Source organism: Ambystoma mexicanum, chromosome 11 (assembly GCF_040938575.1).
Source record: "Ambystoma mexicanum isolate Mex_15411 chromosome 11, UKY_AmexF1_1, whole genome shotgun sequence".
NCBI lineage: Eukaryota > Metazoa > Chordata > Amphibia > Caudata > Ambystomatidae > Ambystoma > Ambystoma mexicanum.
The window spans coordinates 1,195,368,051-1,195,395,433 of NC_090934.1; the positions used below are offsets into that span (position 1 = coordinate 1,195,368,051).

A 27,383-nucleotide genomic window follows, 5' to 3' on the forward strand; every position below is an offset into this window, starting at 1 on the left:
TTATCAGTTGCTGTTGAAGCCAGAGTGAACATGCATGAATATCCGTTCTAGGTGAATTTAATTGTCATCGGTCACAAGTATGCCGCAGGAGTGCTGTGAGGCAGAACACGTCGCCCACTTAATATGTGTGCAGAAAGTAGGAACTTTTAATAACACTGGCGATTGTGTGGAAATGGCAGCAGGGGTTGCTGGACTTGTGCAGAAACCAGTGACTTGTCCACTGATCTCGTGTGCGGGAGAACCCGTGGAACAGTGCGCGACCTTTCAGTGCTAAAATCACAGGTTTGAGTGTTTAAAAGTGGAGCTGGGGCGGGTATCTGCTAAAATATGTCTTTCTGCCCCACACGAGTCAGATTCACCCCCACAAAGCAAGTATGTGGACAGATAAACACAAAGGCCAGATTGGCTAACCGTGTTACTAGCATGGATGGAAAGAATTATTCCACTCTGTAAAATGCTGTCAACTTACTCACACAGTTTACATATGCATACAATAAATGCATGTTCGACCATTAGACCTAATGACATATGTGCTTTCATGGATACAGACATACAGCAATACCTAACTTTGTGTTTCCTGTGCAGTAGTTTCCATTACGGTCTGGGCATTGCAGGAAACGCGAAGTTAGGTATCAACAAGGTAGGTATTGCTTTATTTCTTAGAATCAGAAGAATGTCCCCATGAAAGCACATATTCTATTAAGGCCTAATCGAGCATGCATGTATTTACAGGTAACTGTTTGCTGGAGCACACACGGCGTCCAGTGAGTAAGTAAGCAGATGCATAATGCAGGTAGCCCCAATATATTATTTCTAGAACATTATTTTTTTTTACTGAAGAGGCATGTCCCATTTTAATAAGCAATTTGAATACTGTATCAATACTTACTTTACGTTCAAAATCGTCCTTCAGTTGTTTGAAATGTTGTGAGGAGGGGTCGTTTAGACTGTCTGTGAAGTCCAGAGTAACTCTAAAGATCAGAAGCATCATGAGGGCAGGTGCAACAGGAAATGTGGTATTGGCTATAGTGCTTGTAACTGTTGGGGATACTGTTGATTTAGAAACACTCCCTGCAGATGAGGAATTGGTTGAATTTGGTGGTGCAGTGCTTGCAGTTGAGGAATTGGTTGTGGAATTTCGAGATGCTGTAGTTGCAGCTGAGGGATTAGTCGTAGAATTTTGAGATGCTGTAGCTGCAGATGAGGAATTGGCGGTAGAATTTGGAGATGCAGTAGTTGCAGTTGAGGAATTGGTCGTAGAATTTTGAAATGATGTAGTTACAGATGAGGAATTGGTGGTAGAATTTTGAGATGCAGTGCTTGCCGCTGAGGCATTGGTCGTGGAATTTCGAGATGCTGTAGTTGCAGCTGAGGGATTAGTCGTAGAATTTTCAGATGCAGTAGTTGCAGATGAGGAATTGGTGGTAGAATATTGAGATGCAGTGCTTGCTGTGGAAGCATTGGTAGTGGAATTTTGAGATAATGTAGTTACAGATGAGAAATTGGTGGTAGAATTTTGAGATGCAGTGCTTGCCACTGAGGTATTGGTTGTGGAATTTCGAGAAGCTGTAGTTGCAGCTGATGGATTAGTTGTAGAATTTTGAGATGCAGTAGTTGCAGATGAGGAATTGGTCATAGAATTTTGAGATGCAGTAGTTGCAGTTGAGGAATTGGTCGTAGAATTTTGAGATGATGTAGTTACAGATGAGGAATTGGTGGTAGAATTTTGAGATGCAGTGCTTGCCGCTGAGGCATTGGTCGTGGAATTTCGAGATGCTGTAGTTGCAGCTGAGGGATTAGTCGTAGAATTTTCAGATGCAGTAGTTGCAGATGAGGAATTGGTGGTAGAATATTGAGATGCAGTGCTTGCTGTGGAAGCATTGGTAGTGGAATTTTGAGATAATGTAGTTACAGATGAGAAATTGGTGGTAGAATTTTGAGATGCAGTGCTTGCCACTGAGGTATTGGTTGTGGAATTTCGAGAAGCTGTAGTTGCAGCTGAGGGATAAGTCGTAGAATTTTGAGATGCAGTAGTTGCAGATGAGGAATTGGCGGTAGAATTTTGAGATGCAGTGCTTGCCACTGAGGAATTGGTCGTGGAATTTCGAGATGCTGTAGTTGCAGCTGATGGATTAGTTGTAGAATTTTGAGATGCAGTAGTTGCAGATGAGGAATTGGTCATAGAATTTTGAGATGCAGTAGTTGCAGTTGAGGAATTGGTCGTAGAATTTTGAGATGATGTAGTTACAGATGAGGAATTGGTGGTAGAATTTTGAGATGCAGTGCTTGCCGCTGAGGCATTGGTCGTGGAATTTCGAGATGCTGTAGTTGCAGCTGAGGGATTAGTCGTAGAATTTTCAGATGCAGTAGTTGCAGATGAGGAATTGGTGGTAGAATATTGAGATGCAGTGCTTGCTGTGGAAGCATTGGTAGTGGAATTTTGAGATAATGTAGTTACAGATGAGAAATTGGTGGTAGAATTTTGAGATGCAGTGCTTGCCACTGAGGTATTGGTTGTGGAATTTCGAGAAGCTGTAGTTGCAGCTGAGGGATTAGTCGTAGAATTTTGAGATGCAGTAGTTGCAGATGAGGAATTGGCGGTAGAATTTTGAGATGCAGTGCTTGCCACTGAGGAATTGGTCGTGGAATTTCGAGATGCTGTAGTTGCAGCTGAGGGATTAGTCGTAGAATTTTGAGATGCTGTAGCTGCAGATGAGGAATTGGCGGTAGAATTTGGAGATGCAGTAGTTGCAGTTGAGGAATTGGTCGTAGAATTTTGAGATGATGTAGTTACAGATGAGGAATTGGTGGTAGAATTTTGAGATGCAGTGCTTGCCGCTGAGGCATTGGTCGTGGAATTTCGAGATGCTGTAGTTGCAGCTGAGGGATTAGTCGTAGAATTTTCAGATGCAGTAGTTGCAGATGAGGAATTGGTGGTAGAATATTGAGATGCAGTGCTTGCTGTTGAGGAATTGGTCGTAGAATTTTGAGATGATGTAGTTACAGATGAGGAATTGGTGGTAGAATTTTGAGATGCAGTGCTTGCCGCTGAGGCATTGGTCGTGGAATTTCGAGATGCTGTAGTTGCAGCTGAGGGATTAGTCGTAGAATTTTCAGATGCAGTAGTTGCAGATGAGGAATCGGTGGTAGAATATTGAGATGCAGTGCTTGCTGTGGAAGCATTGGTAGTGGAATTTTGGGATAATGTAGTTACAGATGAGAAATTGGTGGTAGAATTTTGAGATGCAGTGCTTGCCACTGAGGAATTGGTTGTGGAATTTCGAGAAGCTGTAGTTGCAGCTGAGGGATTAGTCGTAGAATTTTGAGATGCAGTAGTTGCAGATGAGGAATTGGCGGTAGAATTTTGAGATGCAGTGCTTGCCACTGAGGAATTGGTCGTGGAATTTCGAGATGCTGTAGTTGCAGCTGAGGGATTAGTCGTAGAATTTTGAGATGCAGTAGTTGCAGATGAGGAATTGGCGGTAGAATTTTGAGATGCAGTGCTTGCCTCTGAGGAATTGGTCGTGGAATTTCGAGATGCTGTAGTTGCAGCTGAGGGATTAGTCGTAGAATTTTGAGATGCTGTAGCTGCAGATGAGGAATTGGTGGTAGAATTTGGAGATGCAGTAGTTGCAGTTGAGGAATTGGTCGTAGAATTTTGAGATGATGTAGTTACAGATGAGGAATTGGTGGTAGAATTTTGAGATGCAGTGCTTGCCGCTGAGGCATTGGTTGTGGAATTTCGAGATGCTGTAGTTGCAGCTGAGGGATTAGTCGTAGAATTTTCAGATGCAGTAGTTGCAGATGAGGAATTGGTCATAGAATTTTGAGATGCAGTAGTTGCAGTTGAGGAATTGGTCGTAGAATTTTGAGATGATGTAGTTACAGATGAGGAATTGGTGGTAGAATTTTGAGATGCAGTGCTTGCCGCTGAGGCATTGGTCGTGGAATTTCGAGATGCTGTAGTTGCAGCTGAGGGATTAGTCGTAGAATTTTCAGATGCAGTAGCTGCAGATGAGGAATTGGTGGTAGAATATTGAGATGCAGTGCTTGCTGTGGAAGCATTGGTAGTGGAATTTTGAGATAATGTAGTTACAGATGAGAAATTGGTGGTAGAATTTTGAGATGCAGTGCTTGCCACTGAGGTATTGGTTGTGGAATTTCGAGAAGCTGTAGTTGCAGCTGAGGGATTAGTCGTAGAATTTTGAGATGCAGTAGTTGCAGATGAGGAATTGGCGGTAGAATTTTGAGATGCAGTGCTTGCCACTGAGGAATTGGTCGTGGAATTTCGAGATGCTGTAGTTGCAGCTGAGGGATTAGTCGTAGAATTTTGAGATGCTGTAGCTGCAGATGAGGAATTGGCGGTAGAATTTGGAGATGCAGTAGTTGCAGTTGAGGAATTGGTCGTAGAATTTTGAGATGATGTAGTTACAGGTGAGGAATTGGTGGTAGAATTTTGAGATGCAGTGCTTGCCGCTGAGGCATTGGTCGTGGAATTTCGAGATGCTGTAGTTGCAGCTGAGGGATTAGTCGTAGAATTTTCAGATGCAGTAGTTGCAGATGAGGAATTGGTGGTAGAATATTGAGATGCAGTGCTTGCTGTGGAAGCATTGGTAGTGGAATTTTGAGATAATGTAGTTACAGATGAGAAATTGGTGGTAGAATTTTGAGATGCAGTGCTTGCCACTGAGGTATTGGTTGTGGAATTTCGAGAAGCTGTAGTTGCAGCTGAGGGATTAGTCGTAGAATTTTGAGATGCAGTAGTTGCAGATGAGGAATTGGCGGTAGAATTTTGAGATGCAGTGCTTGCAGGGGATGAATTTGATATGGAAGATTGAGATGCAGTGCTTGCAGGGGATGAATTGGATATGGAAGATTGAGATGCAGCACTTGCAGATAATGAATTGGATATGGAAGATTGAGATACAGAGTTTGTAGAGGATGAATTGGACGTGGAAGATTGAGATGCAGTGCTTGCAGATGATGAATTGGACGTGGAAGGTTGAGATACAGTGTTTGTAGAGGATGAACTTGACGTGGAAGATTGAGATGCAGCGCTTGCAGGGGATGAATTGGATATGGAAGATTGAGATGCAGTGCTTGCAGGGGATGAATTTGATATGGAAGATTGAGATGCAGTGCTTGCAGGGGATGAATTTGATATGGAAGATTGAGATGCAGTGCTTGCAGGGGATGAATTGGATATGGAAGATTGAGATGCAGCACTTGCAGATGATGAATTGGATGTGGAAGATTGAGATACAGAGTTTGTAGAGGATGAATTGGACGTGGAAGATTGAGATGCAGTGCTTGCAGATGATGAATTGGACGTGGAAGGTTGAGATACAGTGTTTGTAGAGGATGAACTTGACGTGGAAGATTGAGATGCAGCGCTTGGAGGGGATGAATTGGATATGGAAGATTGAGATGCAGTGCTTGCAGGGGATGAATTTGATATGGAAGATTGAGATGCAGTGCTTGCAGGGGATGAATTGGATATGGAAGATTGAGATGCAGCACTTGCAGATAATGAATTGGATATGGAAGATTGAGATACAGAGTTTGTAGAGGATGAATTGGACGTGGAAGATTGAGATGCAGCGCTTGCAGATGATGAATTGGATGTGGAAGGTTGAGATACAGTGTTTGTAGAGGATGAACTTGACGTGGAAGATTGAGATGCAGTGCTTGCAGGTGATGAATTGGATATGGAAGATTGAGATGCAGTGCTTGCAGATGATGAACTGGATGTTGAAGGTTGAGATGCAGTGCTTGCAGGGGATGAATTTGATATGGGAGATTGAGATGCAGTGCTTGCAGGGGATGAATTGGATATGGAAGATTGAGATGCAGTGCTTGCAGATGATGAACTGGATGTTGAAGGTTGAGATGCAGTGCTTGCAGGGGGTGAATTGGATGTGGAAGGCTGAGATGCAGTGTTTGTAAAGGAAGAACTGGTTATATAAGTTATAGGTGCAGTGCTTTCAGGTGGTGAATTGTCTATGTAGGTTTGAGATACCATGCCTGCAGGGGATGAATTTGTTATAGTAATTTGGGACATAGTGCTAGCAGGTGATGTACTGGCCACAGAAGGTTGAGATCCAGTGCTCACAGACGATGGATTGGCCATAGGACTTTGAGATAAAGTGTTTTCAGATGGTGGATTAGATGTGGAAGCCTGAGATACAGTCCTTGAAGGAGATGAATTGTCTGTAGAAGGCTGAGGTAGAGTATTTGTCCTGAGTGAATTGGTGGTAGAACCTTGAGAGATGTCGCTTGCAGATGAGACTGATATTGGTGACTGCATTGTGGAGATTGATGACCCTTCACTTGTTAATGATGGTGAGCTAGTTGTAGAAGCCAGGGAGATAGAATCTGTAGAGACAAATAGAACATTGATTACATATAGAAAAGACCCATATTGGAAGCTATTAATGGCCAATGTAGTGAATCCAACCCTTCATTCCCATGTCTGACTTCCACGCTGTGGTACAAGTCCTCATTCACCCGTGATTTCAGCCATATGTCCACTTCACACCCTAGAACTTTCTTTAGACCACTTGATCAGTTGGCCAGAAATATGAGCACAGTTTGCCAGTACTTCGGAATCTGTTTTGATTGCCACTACTTGTTCTTGTTGTCCACTGTACAGAGTGGTGTGATTGCAGCAGCATGAACACCTCATAGAATGCTGCAAATATCGGATGGTATGCATACTTTACATGCTGCAAACTCCAGCTCAGCCAAGCTCCAGGCTTGAGCTTTTTGTGTCTTTGGCCTCCCTGTATCACTTCAGCTCTACTCTTCTGCCTATTCAATTTCAGCCTAAATTCTCCCTTCCTAAATTGTTTTCTTACTGCCTGGATACAAGGCAGTGGAGTTTGGCGGAAGAGGAATACAAGGATGGTGGACAATCTAGCCCTGGTGGAAATTGGGTAGAATTTCATTAAGATGTAGGGGTAAAGGGCCCTGTTTTAAACTATAGATTAAATTGAGCCTGCTGGGATATTGGACAGGGCTACCAGTAGCTGGGACTAGCATTAGGAAGTTGCTTCTCAACATTGTTCGGCGGATCTTCCCTCTGCCCATTCCAGCCCTTTGAGAATGACTTTGCTTGTTGTATCGGATTGTTGGAGGGGAGGTCATAGCCGCTCTTCCATTCCCCCTTTCTAGGTTGTGCCTTGCTCTGCTTTTCTTTCAATATTCCCTGCTTCTTTCCGTGTTGCTATTTCCTTCTTCCCATCCCTCTGGGCCCAACTTCATGTCATGCTCCCCCATTGCCTCTGTGGTCTTCTGCATTCCCTGAACTCACTCTTCTGTGCTGCAAAATGAAATGGCCTATCTTGTGTAAAGTCAATGAAGAGTAGGGGGTGATGCTGTGGTGCACCAATGACCAAACCAGAAGAAACAAGCTTTTGCAAAGCCAATAGTTTGGGCTTTTGTGCACACTTTTGACAAACTATGGCCAGACACAAACACTGTTTGTTAGCTATTCCCATGATATCATTAGTAGACATTGGGCCTCATTGCAACTAGTGCGGTAGAGTGATAACAGCGCCAGTAGAGCTGCCAGCACTGTTATCACTCTACCGCCTCATTACGAGGTCTGCTCGTGAGTGCCGCTAGGGACGCCTGGTCAGACCAGACGTCCTTAGTGGCACCCGCTAGCAGATCAGGATACTAACAACGGGCCCGTCATTAACGGGCCCGTTGTTAGCATCCTCCCCATTCCCACTGAGCCCTATGGGGGCTCAAATGGGAATGGGGATGTACCGGGTCTGCGTCCCGTGAATCGGAATTACCGTGCCCACCAAAGTCGGCATGGCCCGGTAATTCCCTATTTCTGGAACCCGGACCCGGTACCTGGTTTGGGGATAGCCATGCCGCTAAAAACGGCATGGCTACCTCCAAACTCGTAATGAGGCCCATTGTCATGATATTCTGGTCTTCACATCATCGGGCAGGCATTGCTATCATATCTCAGGTAACCCCTTTTTCCAAGTGCTGTCATAGGATACTGAGAAACTGACCTATTTTACCAGATGGTTCGTTGATGTGCCTAGGCACTCCCCCCATTTCAGGCAGTGCATTCAAGTAAAGTAATCCGGCTTAGCGGGGTGGTAACTCCAAGCCAACAGGGAGGCAGTGATATTGTGGCCCTCTCTGAACACAGCAGCAAAGCTAGTTTGCATTTTCCCTCGCTCCATTAACATAACCCACCTCCCCCTATCAGCTACCCGGAGTGGCTAGCATAACATGCTCTGTGTAAGGACCAAGGGAATCAATCATGAAGGCGGGTTGTGCTCAGGTTGATGTACACGCAAATTACTGTAAACTCTTCTGCCTAAGAAAACATTCCTTAAGCTCCGTTCATGTCGAGCTCCATTTGAAAAGGGGTAGAAAGGTGGAATATGTCCCAAAGGGGAGTCAACACAGTAAGAGAGGTGTTGCTAGGTCTGGAAAAGAGACCAAAGCGGCCTGCCATAGAGCTAAGGGGCCATAGCCCCGGGTCTTTTGGTTGTAGCCCCAGATAGAATCTCAGGAGCTGCAACCAAAAGTCTAGCTAGCCCCCCCGCCCCCGTCCCCAGTCCCGACAGTTACGACTTTAGCATAGCCCTGGGTCTTTTCCAGACCTAGCAACACCCCTGCTCCTAGCCCAGTCCCAAATGAAACATCTGTCAAGGGGAATGACCAGGCAGATGTGGGTCATTTTGTAAAGACATGGGGCAGATGGAGGGGAGCAATCGTGCTCTGTGTACTTTGGGGGTTTCTGAGGGGACCTGAGACTGTTTGCAGTGCAGGCCAGGAAGCACACAGACATTGATAGTACACGGAGTAAGCTTACCTGCAGTCATCACGAGCAGCACACTCAAGATCCCGGACCACCCCATCCTGGGCGCGTGCTCACACTCGGCACTAGAGACCTTGCTCAGGACACCCTGCAGGAAAACAGAAGTCCACACGGCTCATCATTGATGTCCCAATGATTTCACTCTAGTCTGTGGCCTTTGGGGGCCGAACTTGGACCATGCTTGGAATCAGAAAGCGATGGTCTACATCAGTTTGAATCGGTCTATCCCTTGCAAGGGTCACTCAGCAGAGGGACTTCCCTCTTGTTTGGTTTAAACACACTTACATCATAGACAGTGAATGTTTAAATCATACTTGAAGCGATGTGACCGTAAAAGGTTAAAACCAGAACATCACATGACATTTTAAAAAAACACAATTCATTAAATCGGAAAACATTGACAGGTTTAATTCAGGTTGAGCCAGCAAGTATTTTTATGTATCCGTGCCCCTCAAATTGGGGTTTAGATCTTTAAAATTATTTCGAATTTCACCTCCAAACGCTTTGAATTATTCGAACTAATTTGAACCCACAGTCTTTAGATTGGGATCAGATTCAAGCTGGTTTTAAGTCCCTAGTGTGACTGCACGCCAGGACTATGATTGCGCTGGAACAAAGCTTCTTTTGGCAGGAAAGCGCAGCGCTGGGTAGACAGCGAACTTCCTTATACTGTTTGGGTCCCCGTGCAGGGAAGACAGTTTGTGTCTTTTGGGGCTGCAAGCAGCTCATTATCTAGGACCCAGAGAAGGCCCTGGCTCTTTGTAGTGTGGGGGTGGGGTGGGGCTGTGTACCAACCCCCCAGGCCAGCCTGCAGCTGACTAATTGGACCCCCTCGGTCAGGGGGGCAGGGTGGATTTCCCTTCGTACTTCCCTGCCTGGTATTGGGTCTCCTGGGTGCACCCATATATTCTCCTGGAAGGGTGAGGTATTTATATTACCTCACCCTTCTGCTTTGGTGTGCCAGGCCCTGCTGACTGTCTCCCTTATCCGCGGCATTGCCCATAACTGAGAATGGAAATTCACAGGGCACGCGCCTTCCTTGCCATAGAGCCTGCAGTGTGCAGCAGCAGTGCAGCCACTTGCAATGCTGAACAGGTGAGGAGCCGCAGCAGTGCAAGAAAGTTCCATGCATAAAAGGGCTGCAGCAAAAGGCAGAGGCGCTGCAAGCTTCCTTCGGATGCAGAGAACGGGTGAAACACGGACAGACTCTACAGAGGCACAGCCCAGGCAGGAGGTTAACAGGCTTTCCTCGTGCACAGGTCTCCGCTGTGCCTCATAGCTGAGGAACGAGCGGCCAGGCCCAATGCAACATGAGCGCTCCCTCAGCTCCGGCGAACCTCTGACAGAGTGCTCCTGGTGTGGCCAGTGTGCTCGGGAAACGGGGTTTCTTTTTGCATTAGTACGTAAACCAGCGTGGCCATGCAAAGTACTAGTGTATAGGCACCCTGTGTGTGAATGCCTCCGCCATTTGTAAATGTGTTATTGTAAGTCATTCCTGATCGAAATTGACATCCCTGTTCTTCACATAAATACAAAAAACACTGGGGTGTTTTACATCCTCAGCCTGGCATGACACATTGGGTATGTGGACTGGGCTACAGCAGTCCATTCAGGTGTAGAACCTGCGCTTCAGCTTTCACGCCGCCATCTGGTGTGAGGGGAATCAACATTCTGGTGCTTGTGCAGGAGCCAGGGCTCAGGGAGAGGTGTTGATTGAAACCTACTCCTGCCAGTTCCTGCAGAGTGGGGAGTGCTCTAATGAGGCCCATGGAGTAGGTAAGTGCACAATGTTTCGCGTGTGTGTGTGTGTGTGTGTGTGTGTGTGTGTGTGTGTGTGTGTGTGTGTGTGTGTGTGTGTGTGTGTGTGTGTGTGTGTGTGTGTGTGTGTGTGTGTGTGTGTGTGTGTGTGTGTGTGTGTGTGTGTGTGTGTGTGTGTGTGTGTGTGTGTGTGTGTGTGTGTGTGTGTGTGTGTGTGTGTGTGTGTGTGTGTGTGTGTGTGTGTGTGTGTGTGTGTGTGTGTGTGTGTGTGTGTGTGTGTGTGTGTGTGTGTGTGTGTGTGTGTGTGTGTGTGTGTGTGTGTGTGTGTGTGTGTGTGTGTGTGTGTGTGTGTCGGCCTGTATGAATGTGTGTGTTATGTGAATGCTGAATGGGCTGGCCTGGTGGGGGATGAACTGCAGGGCCCCCTGACTTGGGGTACCTGCAGTCAGGGAAGGTGTGTCATAGATTTCTGAGTGCAATCCTGGCAACGTTTTGACGATTGCTGAAAGTTAAAGTGTTCTGGGCCAACACTGGCCTATACTGACACAACCTGAATGGCAAAGTATTTATGTTGACAGTGCTGGCATTGCTGGACAAAGCCAACATGAGTATGGCCTTACTGGGCAAAGCCAATGCAGCTGTTTGCTTAAAGTGGCAGTACTTGCCTAATTGACAAAGCCATCATAAGTGTGTTCTTACAGTGGCAGAATGGGTATTAATGGGCAAAGCCTACACACACGTGTGTCCTCACAGCGGAAACTGGCCATATTGGGCAAAGCCACCATGAGTGGGTTCTTTCTGACATTACTGGCATTATTGGGCAGAGCCAACGCCAAGTGTGTTCTTACAGTGGCTGTACAGACATCATTGGGCAATGCAAACTAGAGAGTCTTCTTAGAGTGTCATTAATGGCATATACTGACACAGCCAGCATGGGGATGTCTTCATGAATTAGCTATACTTACATTCCTGGGCACAGCCAGCATGGGGATGTCTTCATGAATTAGCTATACTTACATTCCTGGGCACAGCCAGCATGGGGGTGTCTTCATGAATTAGCTATACTTACATTCCTGGGCACAGCCAGCATGGGTGTGTCTTCATGAATTAGCTACACTTACATTGCTGGGCACAGCCAGCATGGGGATGTCTTCATGAATTAGCTACACTTACATTCCTGGGCACAGCCAGCATGGGGATGTCTTCACGAATTAGCTACACTTACATTCCTGGGCACAGCCAGCATGGGGGTGTCTTCACGAATTAGCTACACTTACATTCCTGGGCACAGCCAGCATGGGGGTGTCTTCACGAATTAGCTACACTTACATTCCTGGGCACAGCCAGCATGGGGGTGTCTTCACGAATTAGCTACACTTACATTCCTGGGCACAGCCAGCATGGGGGTGTCTTCACGAATTAGCTACACTTACATTCCTGGGCACAGCCAGCATGGGGATGTCTTCACGAATTAGCTACACTTACATTCCTGGGCACAGCCAGCATGGGGATGTCTTCACGAATTAGCTACACTTACATTCCTGGGCACAGCCAGCATGGGGGTGTCTTCACGAATTAGCTACACTTACATTCCTGGGCACAGCCAGCATGGGTGTGTCTTCACGAATTAGCTATACTTACATTCCTGGGCACAGCCAGCATGGGGGTGTCTTCACGAATTAGCTATACTTACATTCCTGGGCACAGCCAGCATGGGGGTGTCTTCACGAATTAGCTATACTTACATTCCTGGGCACAGCCAGCATGGGGGTGTCTTCACGAATTAGCTATACTTACATTCCTGGGCACAGCCAGCATGGGTGTGTCTTCACGAATTAGCTATACTTACATTCCTGGGCACAGCCAGCATGGGGATGTCTTCACGAATTAGCTATACTTACATTCCTGGGCACAGCCAGCATGGGGATGTCTTCACGAATTAGCTATACTTACATTCCTGGGCACAGCCAGCATGGGGATGTCTTCACGAATTAGCTATACTTACATTCCTGGGCACAGCCAACATGGGTGTGTTTTTACAGTGGAAGTCCTGGGATATTTTGTGGGCACTGGCATACTGAAAATATGTTGGAAAACGCTATGCACTGTTGGTGACATGGCATCTTTTGTATTTTTGTATGTGTTACCCTACAGAATCGATTATACATTGTATGGCTTTTTGCCCAATTTTTCAGACAAACGTTACTATAGGCTGCACTATTTTATACAATTATTTTAAATCATTCCCATGGGAGAAATCCCTCTAACCCCACCCCCTCCTCCCAGTTGGTCTATGCTCTGGTGTATTTATTGTATTTATTGTTCACTTGTTAGGCGCTTATACAGGAAGCCAACTCTGTTTCAAAGCGCCCACAGGGCAACAGGGAGGGGACAGAGGTTGATAGACAAAGTCATTACAACAATGTTAAATAATTAAATACAACAAAGAAGAGGAGATTGAAAAAAGATCAGCATCTGCCACTGCAGAATATGCAGTAATTAATCAAGTAGCATTCACATTTACGGAAGACCCAGTATGTGCAGCAGCAGTGCAGGCTTCCCCAATACACCATTCAAGCAGCAATGCATACTCCACTTCGTACAGAAGAGGTTGTTTATCTTATTTATTTATTTTTTACATTTGTAAAGCGCCTAAACCCTCAGACATCAGGGTGTTATGGGCAGCAAGCAACAGTGCAAAGTTCTCCCACACAGGAGATGTAACACGATCCATGCTAGCACCCTTTTACCTCACATACAGGATAAGGGCAGCACAGGCTGTAGAGGTGCAAGCCACACCCACAACCCACTAAACGGTAGAAAACTCCTTGCTGAAAATATAAACGGGTGGGCCTGCTATGAGGCTTGCTATGATCTGTATTTACTTATGTTGACGTGTGTCATTCAGCACGTGGCTGCCAGTCTTGCCAATGTATGGCACAGCATATACCTGGAGTTGCATCAACCTTGGAAGAATGCAAGGGATAACCAATGCTTCCATCGTTCAAAGTGGCGAGCCTCACCCTGCTCGTACATCTATACACAGGTGCATTGACCCACTGAGCTCTTTAACCCCAGGGGATGTGAATATGCGTGCATGATTGCCACTAGACATGTTTTGATGTGAGGGGGCTCTGCTAGGCCTAGAATATCAGTAGAGAAGCAGGTCAGGTCGGAGGCACATTGGCTTTGCTGTTTTTGAGGGTGCCATTAGCAGTGCCGGGGTTGCCATGGGATGTGTTTGAAGTGCCCTGATTAGCTGGACGGGTGCCTCATTACAAAAATTGTCACGGTCGTTGTAGTCTCCAGTTTGGGTGCATTACCTGAGGTGTATCTATGTGATAAGCTGGTAAGATAACTCAGTGGGTTGAGCGCTCGCTGCTGCGATCGTTGTGTCATCTGCAGGTCGCAGGATCGAATTATTCAAGGCCAACTCAGCCGTTCATGCTTCCGCGGTCGATAAATGAGTACCAACTTCAGTTGGGATGATAAATGCATGTAAATATGTTCTATGTACAGCGTTTTGGTGAAAGCGCTATATGAATAACACATCATGAGGTTCCTTTGCCATAATTGCAGGGAATGCTGCTGGTCATTGCTGATGTGCAATTGTGCATCATGTCAGCTCGTGACCTACAGGTGGTGCCGTGGCCTGAAATTCTGAAAGGGGTTCACAGAACTGGAAAAGCTGTGAGAAGCCAGGGAGTGGATTTATGTGAGTACCACTAGGGTACACTGGTGGAGTTTAGTAAGGCGGGGGTTGTTGCCCAGGACTGAGTTGAAGTATGGTAGGTTTTTGAGATCTGCAGTTGAAGTTACAATCAAAAGTTCAAGAGTTACAAGGGTTCCACTTATGTCTGAGCTGATAAGGCAACTGGCCTGCGGCGCACTGGCAGAAATACCTGAGCTACAGGTTCTGAAGCCGAAACCTGCTCCGCTGTTTGCCTCGGGATATGTGTTGTTTGCAGAGCTTAGCCCTTGGAATATCCCTTCTTTGCTTTCCCAGTCCAGCATTTATTTACTAAGCTCAAGCCCTTCCAACTCTTTCCGTGCAGGGCCCGGTTGGTGCGGTTATCAAACCTGACGTCATCATTCTGTCCACGAACGCATACCAGGAGGCCGGCCAGGCCTGGAGAAGCCAGTCTCTTGTTAAGCACTGTGTTCCGTCTCCGGGCCCAACGCGGCTTAACTTTTGAGAGAAGCGGTGCAACGGCAGGCAGTATAGCATCTCTGAATGGCCCAAAGGGCTGAGGTGTAGTCACACATTGCATTTCCGGACAGGCCAGTGGGCTAGGACACAAAGAGTGACGAGTCAGGCTGTACGGCAGGCCGGTGCCTCGGAAACGGACTGGCATAGAGGCCGGTCAATATCATATTTGCTGACAGGCCGGTAACTCGGAAACGGCAGACGGACTGGCATAGAGGCCGGTCAATATCATATTTGCTGACAGGTCGGGACCTTTGGTCGAGTTCAGCTCGATTGTGTGCTGCCTGTGGTCAGAGCTGCTAGGCCTACGCAGCCCTTCATCGTGCGGAGGTCGGTGCCATGGAATTGTGTAATAATTACACCTACTATCAAAACAACAACAACCAAGAGGAATCTGGCATGAAGCGTAAGTGCAATTACGTGTTGTACTCACTCATCACGCTGAGTTGATGAACGGGGACTTGATCCTGTGCTTGTATGTGCCAGTCAAATCCCGGCAACAGGTGCATTAGCTGACTGCACTGTCTTACCAGCTATAAACTGCCAGGCGCAGTTGGTTTATGAGGCGGGAGCTTCACTGCCCACCCACCAAAACAAAAATGCATTAGAACCAAGTACAGGTGTCCTTGTTGAAAAGAAGCCTGGACCTGCAGGTGGATAAAAGGTGTGCCACTGATTTTGGAAATAAAACCATCAATCTATGGCGCACTGAAGGGCAATAGTGAAGCAGCAGGCACTAGGAGCAAGGCAAAATAGCCATCACAATATGCATTCAGAGACCTAGAGAAATTAAATGCATCCAAATACGACATAGTTTACTAACTTTCCTCCGATTCCCCAAATATGCCTAGTTGTGCATCCCAATTAATCTAACACACATTAGAATACACCCATTTTTTCCTACACCATAAATGATATGGTCCTGGCCGGGCCCAATACACAAACTCTTGTTCAGGCCTAAGCGCTATTAACACAACTATGGTGGTGATTTGGTGCCGTGTAGTGCAGTATATAAAAAAAATCACGTACTTTACGCAACAAATCCAGATGTCGTGTCACAACTCTGAGGCTGGTGCTACAGGTATTAATACAGTGAGTGCCTCTTGGCCGCCAGCAATTGCTGTTTGAAGGGAGATTACTTTGAGGTCACTTGGCAGGTCAGGTATGTGGCTCACCGAACCAGTGGCTCGAAGGGACGTGCATGTCAAGGAAACACTTAACGCTTGACAGATACAAGCAGCCAGAGAGACAGCAGACCGTGGCCCACACTCAAGAAACTGAATTCATGACTTGTTCGCCGCAAACTAAAACATCTTTGGGTGGGAAGTTGAACATTTTGAAGGACAGTGTTGTATTGGAATGTTGGCGGGCCAGTGTAAACAATGAGTTAACAGAGGGCCGTTAGCACTGTGACAAAGCTTGATACCTCATTAGCACCCCCGGCAGTGGAGCCAGCCAATCAGGAGGCAGGGAACGCAGGCTCACACTGCTAGTGTTAGCCTCCGTTCCAAGCCGCCTGATGGCCTGTACCCCTGCCCGCCATCTTCCCCCCACCGACCCTGCTTTTTTTCACCTCTGAGCTATAGTGACAAGAGGTGATTTGTGAAGGATCACCGAGCGTCCGAAATAGGCAACTTCGTATGCTATGCACAAGAACTTTATTTTTCACCGAGGCACATGCCAAGCCCAGCACATGCTCTGAGACAAAAAGAAGCCTGAAAGTTGCTGAAATCTTATTTATGCTGAGGTGGGTGAGGTTGGCCTACATGGCATGTGGAAAGGCTTTATCGCCCCGGAATATCAATCGCAATACTTAATAACAGCAACTTATTTAGCACAAGCGACAAAACGAATTCTGCAGCCAATTGTGTAGTCTGCCATTGTCGACTCCGATTGTCACAGGATTATTGTTTGAGGCAAATGTGTTGCCCGAGCTGAAGCAGAGGGACATACATTGAGGAAGGCAATAATCCCAGACGATAATGACCACTCAGGCAGTTCATGAGACAAACAGCAACAACTGCACAAACAAGCATTGGCAATGCTAATAGTTTTTGGCGTTTACTGCGGCTATTTGCATTTTGCATCTATAGCTATCAGGGTGCAAGGGGGAGGGTGCAAAGTTTTAAATGAGGATGCAATAAGGGGCGGGGGTGTGCAAGAGAATCAGAAGGAAGGGGAATAGAGCAACATCCCAATATGAAATAACTGAAGCTGGGAAAGGGAAAGCTGGGCGCCTGACTTGCTTCTTACAAAGCTGCGGGTTGGAGCACATTTGGTTAGGGGACTTCTCAAGTGCTGTACATGGCACATATTCACATACAATTATCATCCCAACTGTAGCTGGCACTCATTTATCGACCTTGGAAAATTGAAAGGCTCACTTGTATTTGCCAGGATCTGAACCTGAGACCTGCCGATTCCGCATACATCGCTGCAGGAAGCGCTCAACCCAGTGAGCTATCTCAGCTCACGAAAACAAGAATGGCCATTATGTACATAAGCCATTAAATCGCCCTCTCATCTATCCGGACCCCAAGGCACTATGTTGTTGCAACCTTTCCGTCATTTAAACAAGCCCTGGGTTAGTGCACTTTCACATTATGCCCATGGTATATTACCATATGCACTGAGCAATGTTAGGTATGCTGAGCCTGACCTAGCGCACTTAGCATAAAGGCCCCCCGCTGACGTCATTCGCACAGAGCAATAATCTCCAAACTGGCTAACCCTTCCCTGATGTTAGTTGCTCTGTAAAGTACTCTGCTAACAAATATGCAGGCACCGTCCTGTGCTGTTGTAGCTTCGTGGTCAGAGCACAGCACGCGGGCTGGTGTTCCCCATTCTGGTGTATGCCCGCTAGCTCCGCAGGCACCGTCCTTGTGCTGTTGTAGCTTCGTGATCAGAGCAGAGCACGCGGGCTGGTGTTCCCCATTCTGGTGTATGCCCGCTAGCTCCGCAGGCACCGTCCCTGTGCTGTTGTAGCTTCGTGGTCAGAGCAGAGCACGCGGGTTGGTGTTCCCCATTCTGGTGTATGCCCGCTAGCTCCGCAGGCACCGTCCCTGTGCTGTTGTAGCTTCGTGGTCAGAGCAGAGCACGCGGGTTGGTGTTCCCCATTCTGGTGTATGCATGCTAGCTCCGCAGGCACCGTCCATGTGCTGTTGTAGCTTCGTGGTCAGAGGACAGCACGCGGGCTGGTGCTCCCCATTCTGGTGTATGCATGCTAGCTCCGCAGGCACCGTCCTTGTGCTGTTGTAGCTTCGTGATCAGAGCAGAGCACGCGGGCTGGTGTTCCCCATTCTGGTGTATGCCCGCTAGCTCCGCAGGCACCGTCCCTGTGCTGTTGTAGCTTCGTGGTCAGAGCAGAGCACGCGGGTTGGTGTTCCCCATTCTGGTGTATGCATGCTAGCTCCGCAGGCACCGTCCCTGTGCTGTTGTAGCTTCGTGGTCAGAGGACAGCATGCGGGCTGGTGTTCCCCATTCTGGTGTATGCCCGCTAACTCCGCAGGCACCGTCCCTGTGCTGTTGTAGCTTTGTGGTCAGAGCACAGCACGCGGGTTGGTGCTCCCCATTCTGGTGTATGCATGCTAGCTCCGCAGACACCGTCCCTGTGCTGTTGTAGCTTCGTGGTCAGAGCAGAGCACGCGGGCTGGTGTTCCCCATTCTGGTGTATGCCCGCTAGTTCCGCAGGCACCGTCCCTGTGCTGTTGTTGCTTCGTGGTCAGAGCACAGTACGCGGGTTAGTGCTCCCCATTCTGGTGTATGCATGCTAGCTCCGCAGGCACCGTCCTGTGCTGTTGTAGCTTCGTGGTCAGAGCACAGCACGTGGGTTGGAGCTCCCCATTCTGGTGTATGCTCGCTAGCTCAGCAGGCACCGTCCCTGTGCTGATGTAGCTTTGTGGTCAGAGCACAACACACGGGCTGGTGTTCCCCATTCTGGTGTATGCTCGCTAGCTCTGCAGGCACCGTCCCTGTGCTGTTGTAGGTTCGTGGTCAGAGCACACCACGCAGGCTGGTGTTCCCCATTCTGGTGTATGCATGCTACCTCTGCAGGCACCGTCCCTGTACAGTTGTAGCTTCGTGGTCAGAGCACAGCACGCGGGTTAGTGCTCCCCATTCTGGTGTATGCCCGCTAGCTCTGCAGGCACCGTCCCTGTGCTGTTGTATGTTCGTGGTCAGAGCACAGCACGCGGGTTGGTGCTCCCCATTCTGGTGTATGCATGCTAGCTCCGCAGGCACCGTCCTGTGCTGTTGTAGCTTCGTGGTCAGAGCACAGCACGCGGGTTGGAGCTCCCCATTCTGGTGTATGCTCGCTAGCTCAGCAGGCACTGTCCCTGTGCTGATGTAGTTTTGTAGTCAGAGCACAACACACTGGCTGGTGTTCCCTATTCTGGTGTATGCCCGCTAGCTCTGCAGGCACCGTCCCTGTGCTGATGTAGCTTCGTGGTCAGAGCAAAACACACTGGCTGGTGCTCCCCATTCTGGTGTATGGTCGCTAGCTCCGCAGACACCGTCCCTGTGCTGTTGTAGCTTCATGGTCAGAGCACAGCACGCTGTCTGGTGTTCCCCATTCTGGTGTATGCTCGCTAGCTCAGCAGGCACCGTCCCTGTGCTGATGTAGCTTCGTGGTCAGAGCACAACACACTGGCTGGTGTTCCCCATTGTGGTGTATGCCCACCAGCTCTGCAGGCACCGTCCCTGTGCTGTTGTAGGTTTGTGGTCAGAGCACAGCACGCAGGCTGGTGTTCCCCATTCTGGTGTATGCATGCTAGCTCTGCAGGCACCGTCCCTGTACTGTTGTAGCTTCGTGGTCAGAGCACAGCACGCGGGTTGGTGCTCCCCATTCTGGTGTATGCCCGCTAGCTCTGCAGGCACCGTCCCTGTGCTGTTGTAGCTTCGTGGTCAGAGCACAGCACGCAGGTTGGTGCTCCCCATTCTGGTGTATGCCCGCTAGCTCTGCAGGCACCGTCCCTGTGCTGTTGTAGCTTCGTGGTCAGAGCACAGCAAGCGGGTTGGTGCTCCCCATTCTGGTGTATGTATGCTAGCTCTGCAGGCACCGTCCTGTGCTGTTGTAGATTCGTGGTCAGAGCACAGCACGCGGGTTGGTGCTCCCCATTCTGGTGTATGCCCACTAGCTCCGCAGGCGCCGTCCCTGTGCTGTTGTAGCTTTGTGGTCAGAGCACAGCACGCGTGCTGGTGCTTCCCATTCTGGTGTATGCATGCTAGCTCTGCAGGCACCTTCCATGTGCTGTTGTAGCTTCGTGGTCAGAGCTCAGCACGCGGGTTGGTGCTCCCCATTCTGGTGTATGCATGCTAGCTCTGCAGGCACCGTCTCTGTACTGTTGTAGCTTCGTGGTCAGAGCACAGCACGCGGGTTGGTGCTCCCCATTCTGGTGTATGCCCGCTAGCTCTGCAGGCACCGTCCCTGTGCTGTTGTAGCTTCGTGGTCAGAGCACAGCACGCAGGTTGGTGCTCCCCATTCTGGTGTATGCCCGCTAGCTCTGCAGGCACCGTCCCTGTGCTGTTGTAGCTTCGTGGTCAGAGCACAGCAAGCGGGTTGGTGCTCCCCATTCTGGTGTATGCATGCTAGCTCTGCAGGCACCGTCCTGTGCTGTTGTAGATTCGTGGTCAGAGCACAGCACGCGGGTTGGTGCTCCCCATTCTGGTGTATGCCCACTAGCTCCTCAGGCGCCGTCTCTGTGCTGTTGTAGCTTTGTGGTCAGAGCACAGCACGCGTGTTGGTGCTTCCCATTCTGGTGTATGCATGCTAGCTCTGCAGGCACCTTCCATGTGCTGTTGTAGCTTCGTGGTCAGAGCTCAGCACGCGGGTTGGTGCTCCCCATTCTGGTGTATGCATCTTAGCTCTGCAGGCACCTTCCCTGTGCTGTTGTAGCTTCGTGGTCAGAGCACAGCACGCGGGTTGGTGCTCCCCATTCTGGTGTATGCCCGCTAGCTCCGCAGGCACCGTCCCTGTGCTGTTGTAGCTTTGTGGTCAGAGCACAGCACGCTGGCCGGTGTTCCCCATTCTGGTGTATGCCCGCTAGCTCTGCAGGCACCGTCCTGTGCTGTTGTAGCTTCGTGGTCAGAGCACAGCATACTGTCTGGTGTTCCCCATTCTGGTGTATGCCCGCTAGCTCTGCAGGCACCATCCCTGTGCTGTTGTAGCTTCGTGGTCAGAGCACAGCACGCAGGTTGGCGCTCCCCATTCTGGTGTATGCCCGCTAGCTCTGCAGGCACCGTCCCTGTGCTGTTGTAGCTTCGTGGTCAGAGCACAGCACGCCGGTTGGTGCTCCCCATTCTGGTGTATGCCCGCTAGCTCCGCAGGCACCGTCCCTGTGCTGTTGTAGCTTTGTGGTCAGAGCACAGCACGCTGGCTGGTATTCCCCATTCTGGTGTATGCTCGCTAGCTCAGCAGGCACTGTCCCTGTGCTGTTGTAGCTTCATGGTCAGAGCACAGCACACGGGCTGGTGTTCCCCATTCTGGTGTATGCCCGATAGCTCCGCAGCCACCATCCTGTGCTGTTGTAGCTTCGTGGTCATAGCACAGCACGCGGGCTGGTGCTCCCCATTCTGGTGTATGAATGCTAGCTCTGCAGGCGCCGTCCCTGTGCTGCTGTAGCTTCGTGGTCAGAGCTCAGCACGCTGGCTGGTATTCCCCATTCTGGTGTATGCATGCTAGCTCAGCAGGCACCGTCCCTGTGCTGTTGTAGCTTTGTGGTCAGAGCACAGCACACGGGCTGGTGTTTCCCATTCTGATGTATGCTCGCTAGCTCTGCAGGCGCCGTCCCTGTGCTGTTGTAGCTTTGTGGTCAGAGCTCAGCACGCTGGATGGTGTTCCCCATTCTGGTGTATTCTCGCTAGCTCAGCAGGCACCGTCCCTGTGCTGATGTAGTTTCATGGTCAGAGCACAGCACGCTGGCTGGTGTTCTCCATTCTGGTGTATGCTCGCTAGCTCTGCAGCACCGTCCCTGTGCTGTTGTAGCTTTGTGGTCAGAGCACAGCACGCGGGCTGGTGTTCCCATTCTGGTGAATACTCGCTAGCTCTGCTCACACTGCGCGTGCAGAGAGGTAGCGCAACATCTTACCAATGGCCTAAGCCCTATAATCTCGAATAATATTCCAAGGCCTGTTGCCTGACCCAACTCCCGGTGATCAGTGTGGCCACCATTCACGCCTGGGAACCTCACTTGGACATTATGAGTGATCGTCCTTTTAAACTATCTGTACCCACTTTCCACGTTAGGGTGCCCAATCTGACCTGAACATAATAACTAAGTCAAATGATCTGTCCGATATTTCTCCGGAGAGATGGCGAGCTAGACCCCCTCAGGTGTGACCCTGCGCGCACAGCTGCCGCATTTCTCTGTTTGGGTGCGTGGGGCTTCTTTAGCAATGCAGGTTCAATCCCCGTGTCCACACTTAGAAACCCCTGGGTATTAAGTGCGTTATAAATAACCAATCATGTCATGTCATATCATGTCAAGTCGGGGGTGCACGCGGGTGGACGGAGTTCCCGCGCTTTTTTCAGGAGTCCCCCCACTTTTTTCAGAAGGCACCTTGATATGCCAATTTCTGGTGACGCCACATTCGATTGGTATGAGACTCCCCACTATTTTTTAGGACTTGACCCTTGGTTACGGCGTTATATTGTTAGAGATTATAAAACACCAGTCAGACACCCCTTCCTCGCCCCCGCTAACACAAAGCTCAGTGGAATTGAAATCGGGCACCTACGTGTTTCCATGCATACTTCCAAACAGCTCCTAGGGTCTCCCTGCCAGTCTGAGGAGATTCGCGTTGCTCATTCTGGAACACTGCATGGACAGCCTGCACTCGACGATCCCAGGAGGCTAACAATACGCGCCACAAAGCAAAGCAGGCGCTCCTGCGCTGCGCACACACTTTCACTGTTACACACAATGCACGTGAAAGCTATCAAGTCACACCAATGAATGACACCAAAAAGCACAACCCACGAGAAAAGCGCGCGCGCGAGCGAAAATGGCAGCGGCGCGTGGCAGCAATCACAATAGCTTCCCATCATTGGAATGCGTGGAACACTGAGCTGATTATAAGTATTGAGTTCGTTTGTATCACCTCTGTACAGCGTTGTTGTCTCCCTTAAAAGTACAACATGGTAAATGATGGCGAGGATGTTAGGTTATTAAAATGTAAAGCAGGTTGAGCGTCCACCTCCGAGATATACATGTTTCTGTAACATGCAGGACACACGTTTCTAGACCGGCTCAGCCTCTGATGCCGACACTAAGAGCACACTTCATACGAGTAAAGCGAGCCATTAGACCCTTACAGATAAACGCTCGTGCAGCCACCCTCCTGCGGGTGGGGCGGGGGCGGGTTCTCACTCTATCCCCCAACGGGACCCATACCCAATGTATACCCGCCTAGCAGGCCCGTGGGGCGCTACCGGACCACTCCTGGCCATTGCAACCGCTCAGGGCGCAAATGGCCATTCAAACTGTTAATCAAATGCAAGCTACACGTTTTGCGCTTTCTCTCGCTCGATGACCCGAGCACACAGCAGGGCAAAGCAATTTTGACCCCAATTTCTTGTTCTATTAACTAAATCCAGTGACACTGTTAACTGCTGCATAACTTGTGGCTACCAAGCGCAGTGTACATTTCTTCGAAAAATACGTTTGCTGCACGTAAACTCAATAAAGTAAGAAATTGTCCATTTCAGCAATTCCTGCAAAATTTCTGCCAATAGCTGTAACCTTTCCACTGTGCCAATGTTCGAGGTATTATAGAATTGTGTTCTATAGTTCATACATCATTCCACAATGTAATCCATATCTGCACATAACGCCAACACTGCGGTGCGGTGAACTCCTTGCGCGCCAAGAAAGCATTCCCTAATGCTGTACCTGACTCCATGTACGCCAACAAAGCGAATGCATAACTCCACGTAACGCCAACACCGTGGTGCGATGAACTCCTTGCGCGCCAAGAAAGCATTCCCTAATGCTGTACCTCACTCCATGTACGTCACAAAGAGAATGCATAACTCCACATAACGCCAACACTGCGGTGCGGTAAACTCCTTGTGTGCCAAGAAAGCATTCCCTAATGCTGTACCTCACTCCATGTACGCCAACAAAGCGAATGCATAACTCCACATAACGCCAACACCGTGGTGCGATGAACTCCTTGCGCGCCAACAAAGCATTCCCTAATGCTGTACCTCACTCCATGTACGTCACAAAGAGAATGCATAACTCCACATAACGCCAACACTGCGGTGCGGTAAACTCCTTGTGTGCCAAGAAAGCATTCCCTAATGCTGTACCTCACTCCATGTACGCCAACAAAGCGAATGCATAACTCCACATAACGCCAACACCGTGGTGCGATGAACTCCTTGCGCGCCAACAAAGCATTCCCTAATGCTGTACCTCACTCCATGTACGTCACAAAGAGAATGCATAACTCCACATAACGCCAACACTGCGGTGCGGTAAACTCCTTGTGTGCCAAGAAAGCATTCCCTAATGCTGTACCTCACTCCATGTACGCCAACAAAGCGAATGCATAACTCCACATAACGCCAACACCGTGGTGCGATGAACTCCTTGCGCGCCAAGAAAGCATTCCCTAATGCTGTACCTCACTCCATGTACGTCACAAAGAGAATGCATAACTCCACATAACGCCAACACCGCGGTGCGGTGCACTCCTTGCGAGCCAAGAAAGCATTCCCTAATGCTGTACCTCACTCCATGTACGCCAACAAAGCGAATGCATAACTCCACATAACGCCAACACTGCGGTGCGGTGAACACCTTGCGAGCCAAGAAAGCATTCCCTAATGCTGTACCTCACTCCATGTACGCCAACAAAGCGAATGCATAACTCCACATAACGCCAACACCGCGGTGCGGTGAACTCCTTGCGCGCCAAGAAAGCATTCCCTAATGCTGTACCTCACTCCATGTACGCCACAAAGAGAATGCATAACTCCACATAACGCCAACACCGCGGTGCGGTGAACTCCTTGCGCGCCAAGAAACCATTCCCTAATGCTGTACCTCACTCCATGTACGCCACAAAGAGAATGCATAACTCCACATAACGCCAACACTGCGGTGCGGTAAACTCCTTGCGCGCCAAGAAAGCATTCCCTAATGCTATACCTAACTCCATGTAAACCAACAAAGTGAATGCATAACTCCACATAACGCCAACACCGCGGTGCAGTGAACTCCTTGCGCGGTATTGAATCCCTGGCAAAGGTGCATCCAGTGTTCAGAAGGGGCAAAGGCTGCATCAGCCTTTCCAGATTTTGAAGCCATGGCCAGCCTCGGACTGGGCTATAGGGCAATAGGCCCATGGCCGAGTCAAAAACAGAAAATGTTTTGGGTCAAAGTGGGCCACTTTTTGGGCCAATGTGGGCCAGTTTGACGAGTTACTTTACTCTGCGGCTACTAGTTTTGACCAGTGTTGCTGAAAACATATTCTTTAAAATGCACCACTTGCATCACATTTTATCCAAAAACTCTCCCTTGTGAGCTACTCAAACAGGGTCACAAAAGGAATGAATAGCCGTTTCCAACTGTGGGCCACTTTTTCATTGGTGCCCGAGACAATTTTATTGCCCAGTCCGACCCTGGCCATGGCCCCTAACTAGGTGTGTTCCTGCGCCTGACGCCTTCGCTATCCATGAAATACATCACAGGCGGGACTCCAACACCTGCCGTATAGTAGGCTATTCTGATATATATGACAGAGAGCTAGCTCTGCCAGCTACTCAGCAGAGATACTACTGGCTGGCAACACACCCAGAGGGAAGATATGTACACACATCTCAGCGATGGAGTATTCCGCACACTGACCGCAACGTCAGAAGATGTAGAATTAAGCTGTGCTCTGTCAGCCTCGCAGAAGAAAACAACTGTGAACAATTTGGGAGGAACCCAGAAGTGATTTATTTGGGCCCCTATCTTGCAATATGTGACCCGCCCTGAGTACGTGCCTGACCAGGGCGGTAAAAAGTGGATGAAAAGTTCAATCTAAGTGCACATTGGAACAATTTCTCAAAAGAGATGTAGAGTATTTTCTTTTTTAGTGCATCAATCATACTTTATGGTTGTGAGTTTCAAGGCCGGCGTGTGTCTGTTGCCCTACGAACCAGCTCAGACCTGGATACCAACTCAGAAAACGGTACAGGCAACAATATTACCGTATGCGACTCAGATTTCTAAAAGGAAAGCTCCTGTGGCCCATATGACCGGGAAGATAGCTGAGCAAGTTAAGCACTTGCCTCAGAGACATTGGACCTGATTTACCAAAAAGTTTTAACACGGGAAAGTTCAATTGAAAACATTTTTGTAAATCGGGCCCATTGGGTAGTAATGATACATGTCATTGCAGCGCCTTAAAAGTACGAGGAATGTAGCATCAAACGTGAGATAATATGGTTTTACTGTCAGGTTTCATAGTGGTGCTACACTTTCTGTAGGTTACTTTCTCACTCCATGGCTCTCTGTAATTATCCAGCAATGTAAACACAAGTGCTTGGGAAAGAAACACACGCAGGAGCGTATACATCATTGTTAAAATCTGGAACTGCAAAAACGTTATTCCCCTGGTGGAAAATTCTATTTGAACAATTAAATAAGGTTTCTACTGGATCCAGCAGCTGTCTTGTGGGTTTTCGGAACTCCACTGGACGGCTATGTAGAAAATACCCCTTTAGCCACTTTATTTTAGATCCGGCTCCCAATATGTACTGGTGCCTGTTGGCACAGTTGGAATTTCAATTAAAGCAGTAGAATATATACATACATTGCTTCTTTAGTGAACGTATCATGTACAACACCCCAAATCCCACTAGACCCCATCAATCCTTGGCCAAAGGGAATTCCCACTGAAAAGAATATCCTGAACGTGGGAAAACGCTACAATCGTCGCCCAGTGCAGGTGGCATCTTCTTAAACTAGGAATGTGGAGGGCCCCAGAAGGCCTCTGCCCCCTTACCTCCGCGGCTGTGCTGGGCTCCTCGCAGTTGTCCCCCTTGGATTCGCTCCCGGCTGTGGCAGGCGTGGTTGCCGTTTAGTGACTCTCCGGGCCCGGCTAACGGGGATTTATATATCAAGGGCGAGGCCCTGAGGTGAAAGCACGACACCGGCGAGATGCGCGGCCTCCCCCCTCGCACGTCCGCCTCACCTCCCTGGAATGCCACGCATGTCATTGCCTCCAAACCTGAAAGCCACATTTCAAGAGTTGCTGCCAGCGTTTCCTCCTGAACAGGCCGGGCTTCTGCGTCACGACCTGTGTGCTAAAGGTGCGCGTGACGTCATGGCGTGCTGCCGGAACTGTGCCTTGGTAACGGTGCCGCAGTTTTTCTGTCAAGTTTGCTTCCTCCCAACTTCACCGAGTTTAGATAAAAAATAACACTTGACAGCATAGATTGCGCAAGAAATCGCACACAAATATGTGGTTTCACCTCAGTGCAGAATACTCGAGATAAACACATTGCAGGTATAAAGTGTGACAGTGACGTTACCGAGCACAATAAAGAACACAATGAAAGCACTCTTAGGATGA

General features: G+C 48.8%; 1 protein-coding gene across 1 annotated transcript in view; it reads right to left on the minus strand.

Annotated features, from left to right (window-relative positions):
- The window catches only part of LOC138504221 (pneumococcal serine-rich repeat protein-like), a 46,727-nt gene extending 19,771 nt beyond the window's left edge, over nt 1-26,956 (minus strand). Inside the window, exons 1-3 of the mRNA XM_069624546.1 lie at nt 26,814-26,956; nt 8,846-8,939; nt 890-6,375 (exon numbers count right to left, since the gene is read on the minus strand). Of these exons, the coding sequence (XP_069480647.1) occupies nt 890-6,375; nt 8,846-8,891 (5,532 nt within the window). The 5' untranslated portion in view covers nt 8,892-8,939; nt 26,814-26,956. The remainder of the gene's footprint in view (nt 1-889; nt 6,376-8,845; nt 8,940-26,813) is intronic.
- Between the last annotated feature and the right edge of the window lie 427 nt (nt 26,957-27,383).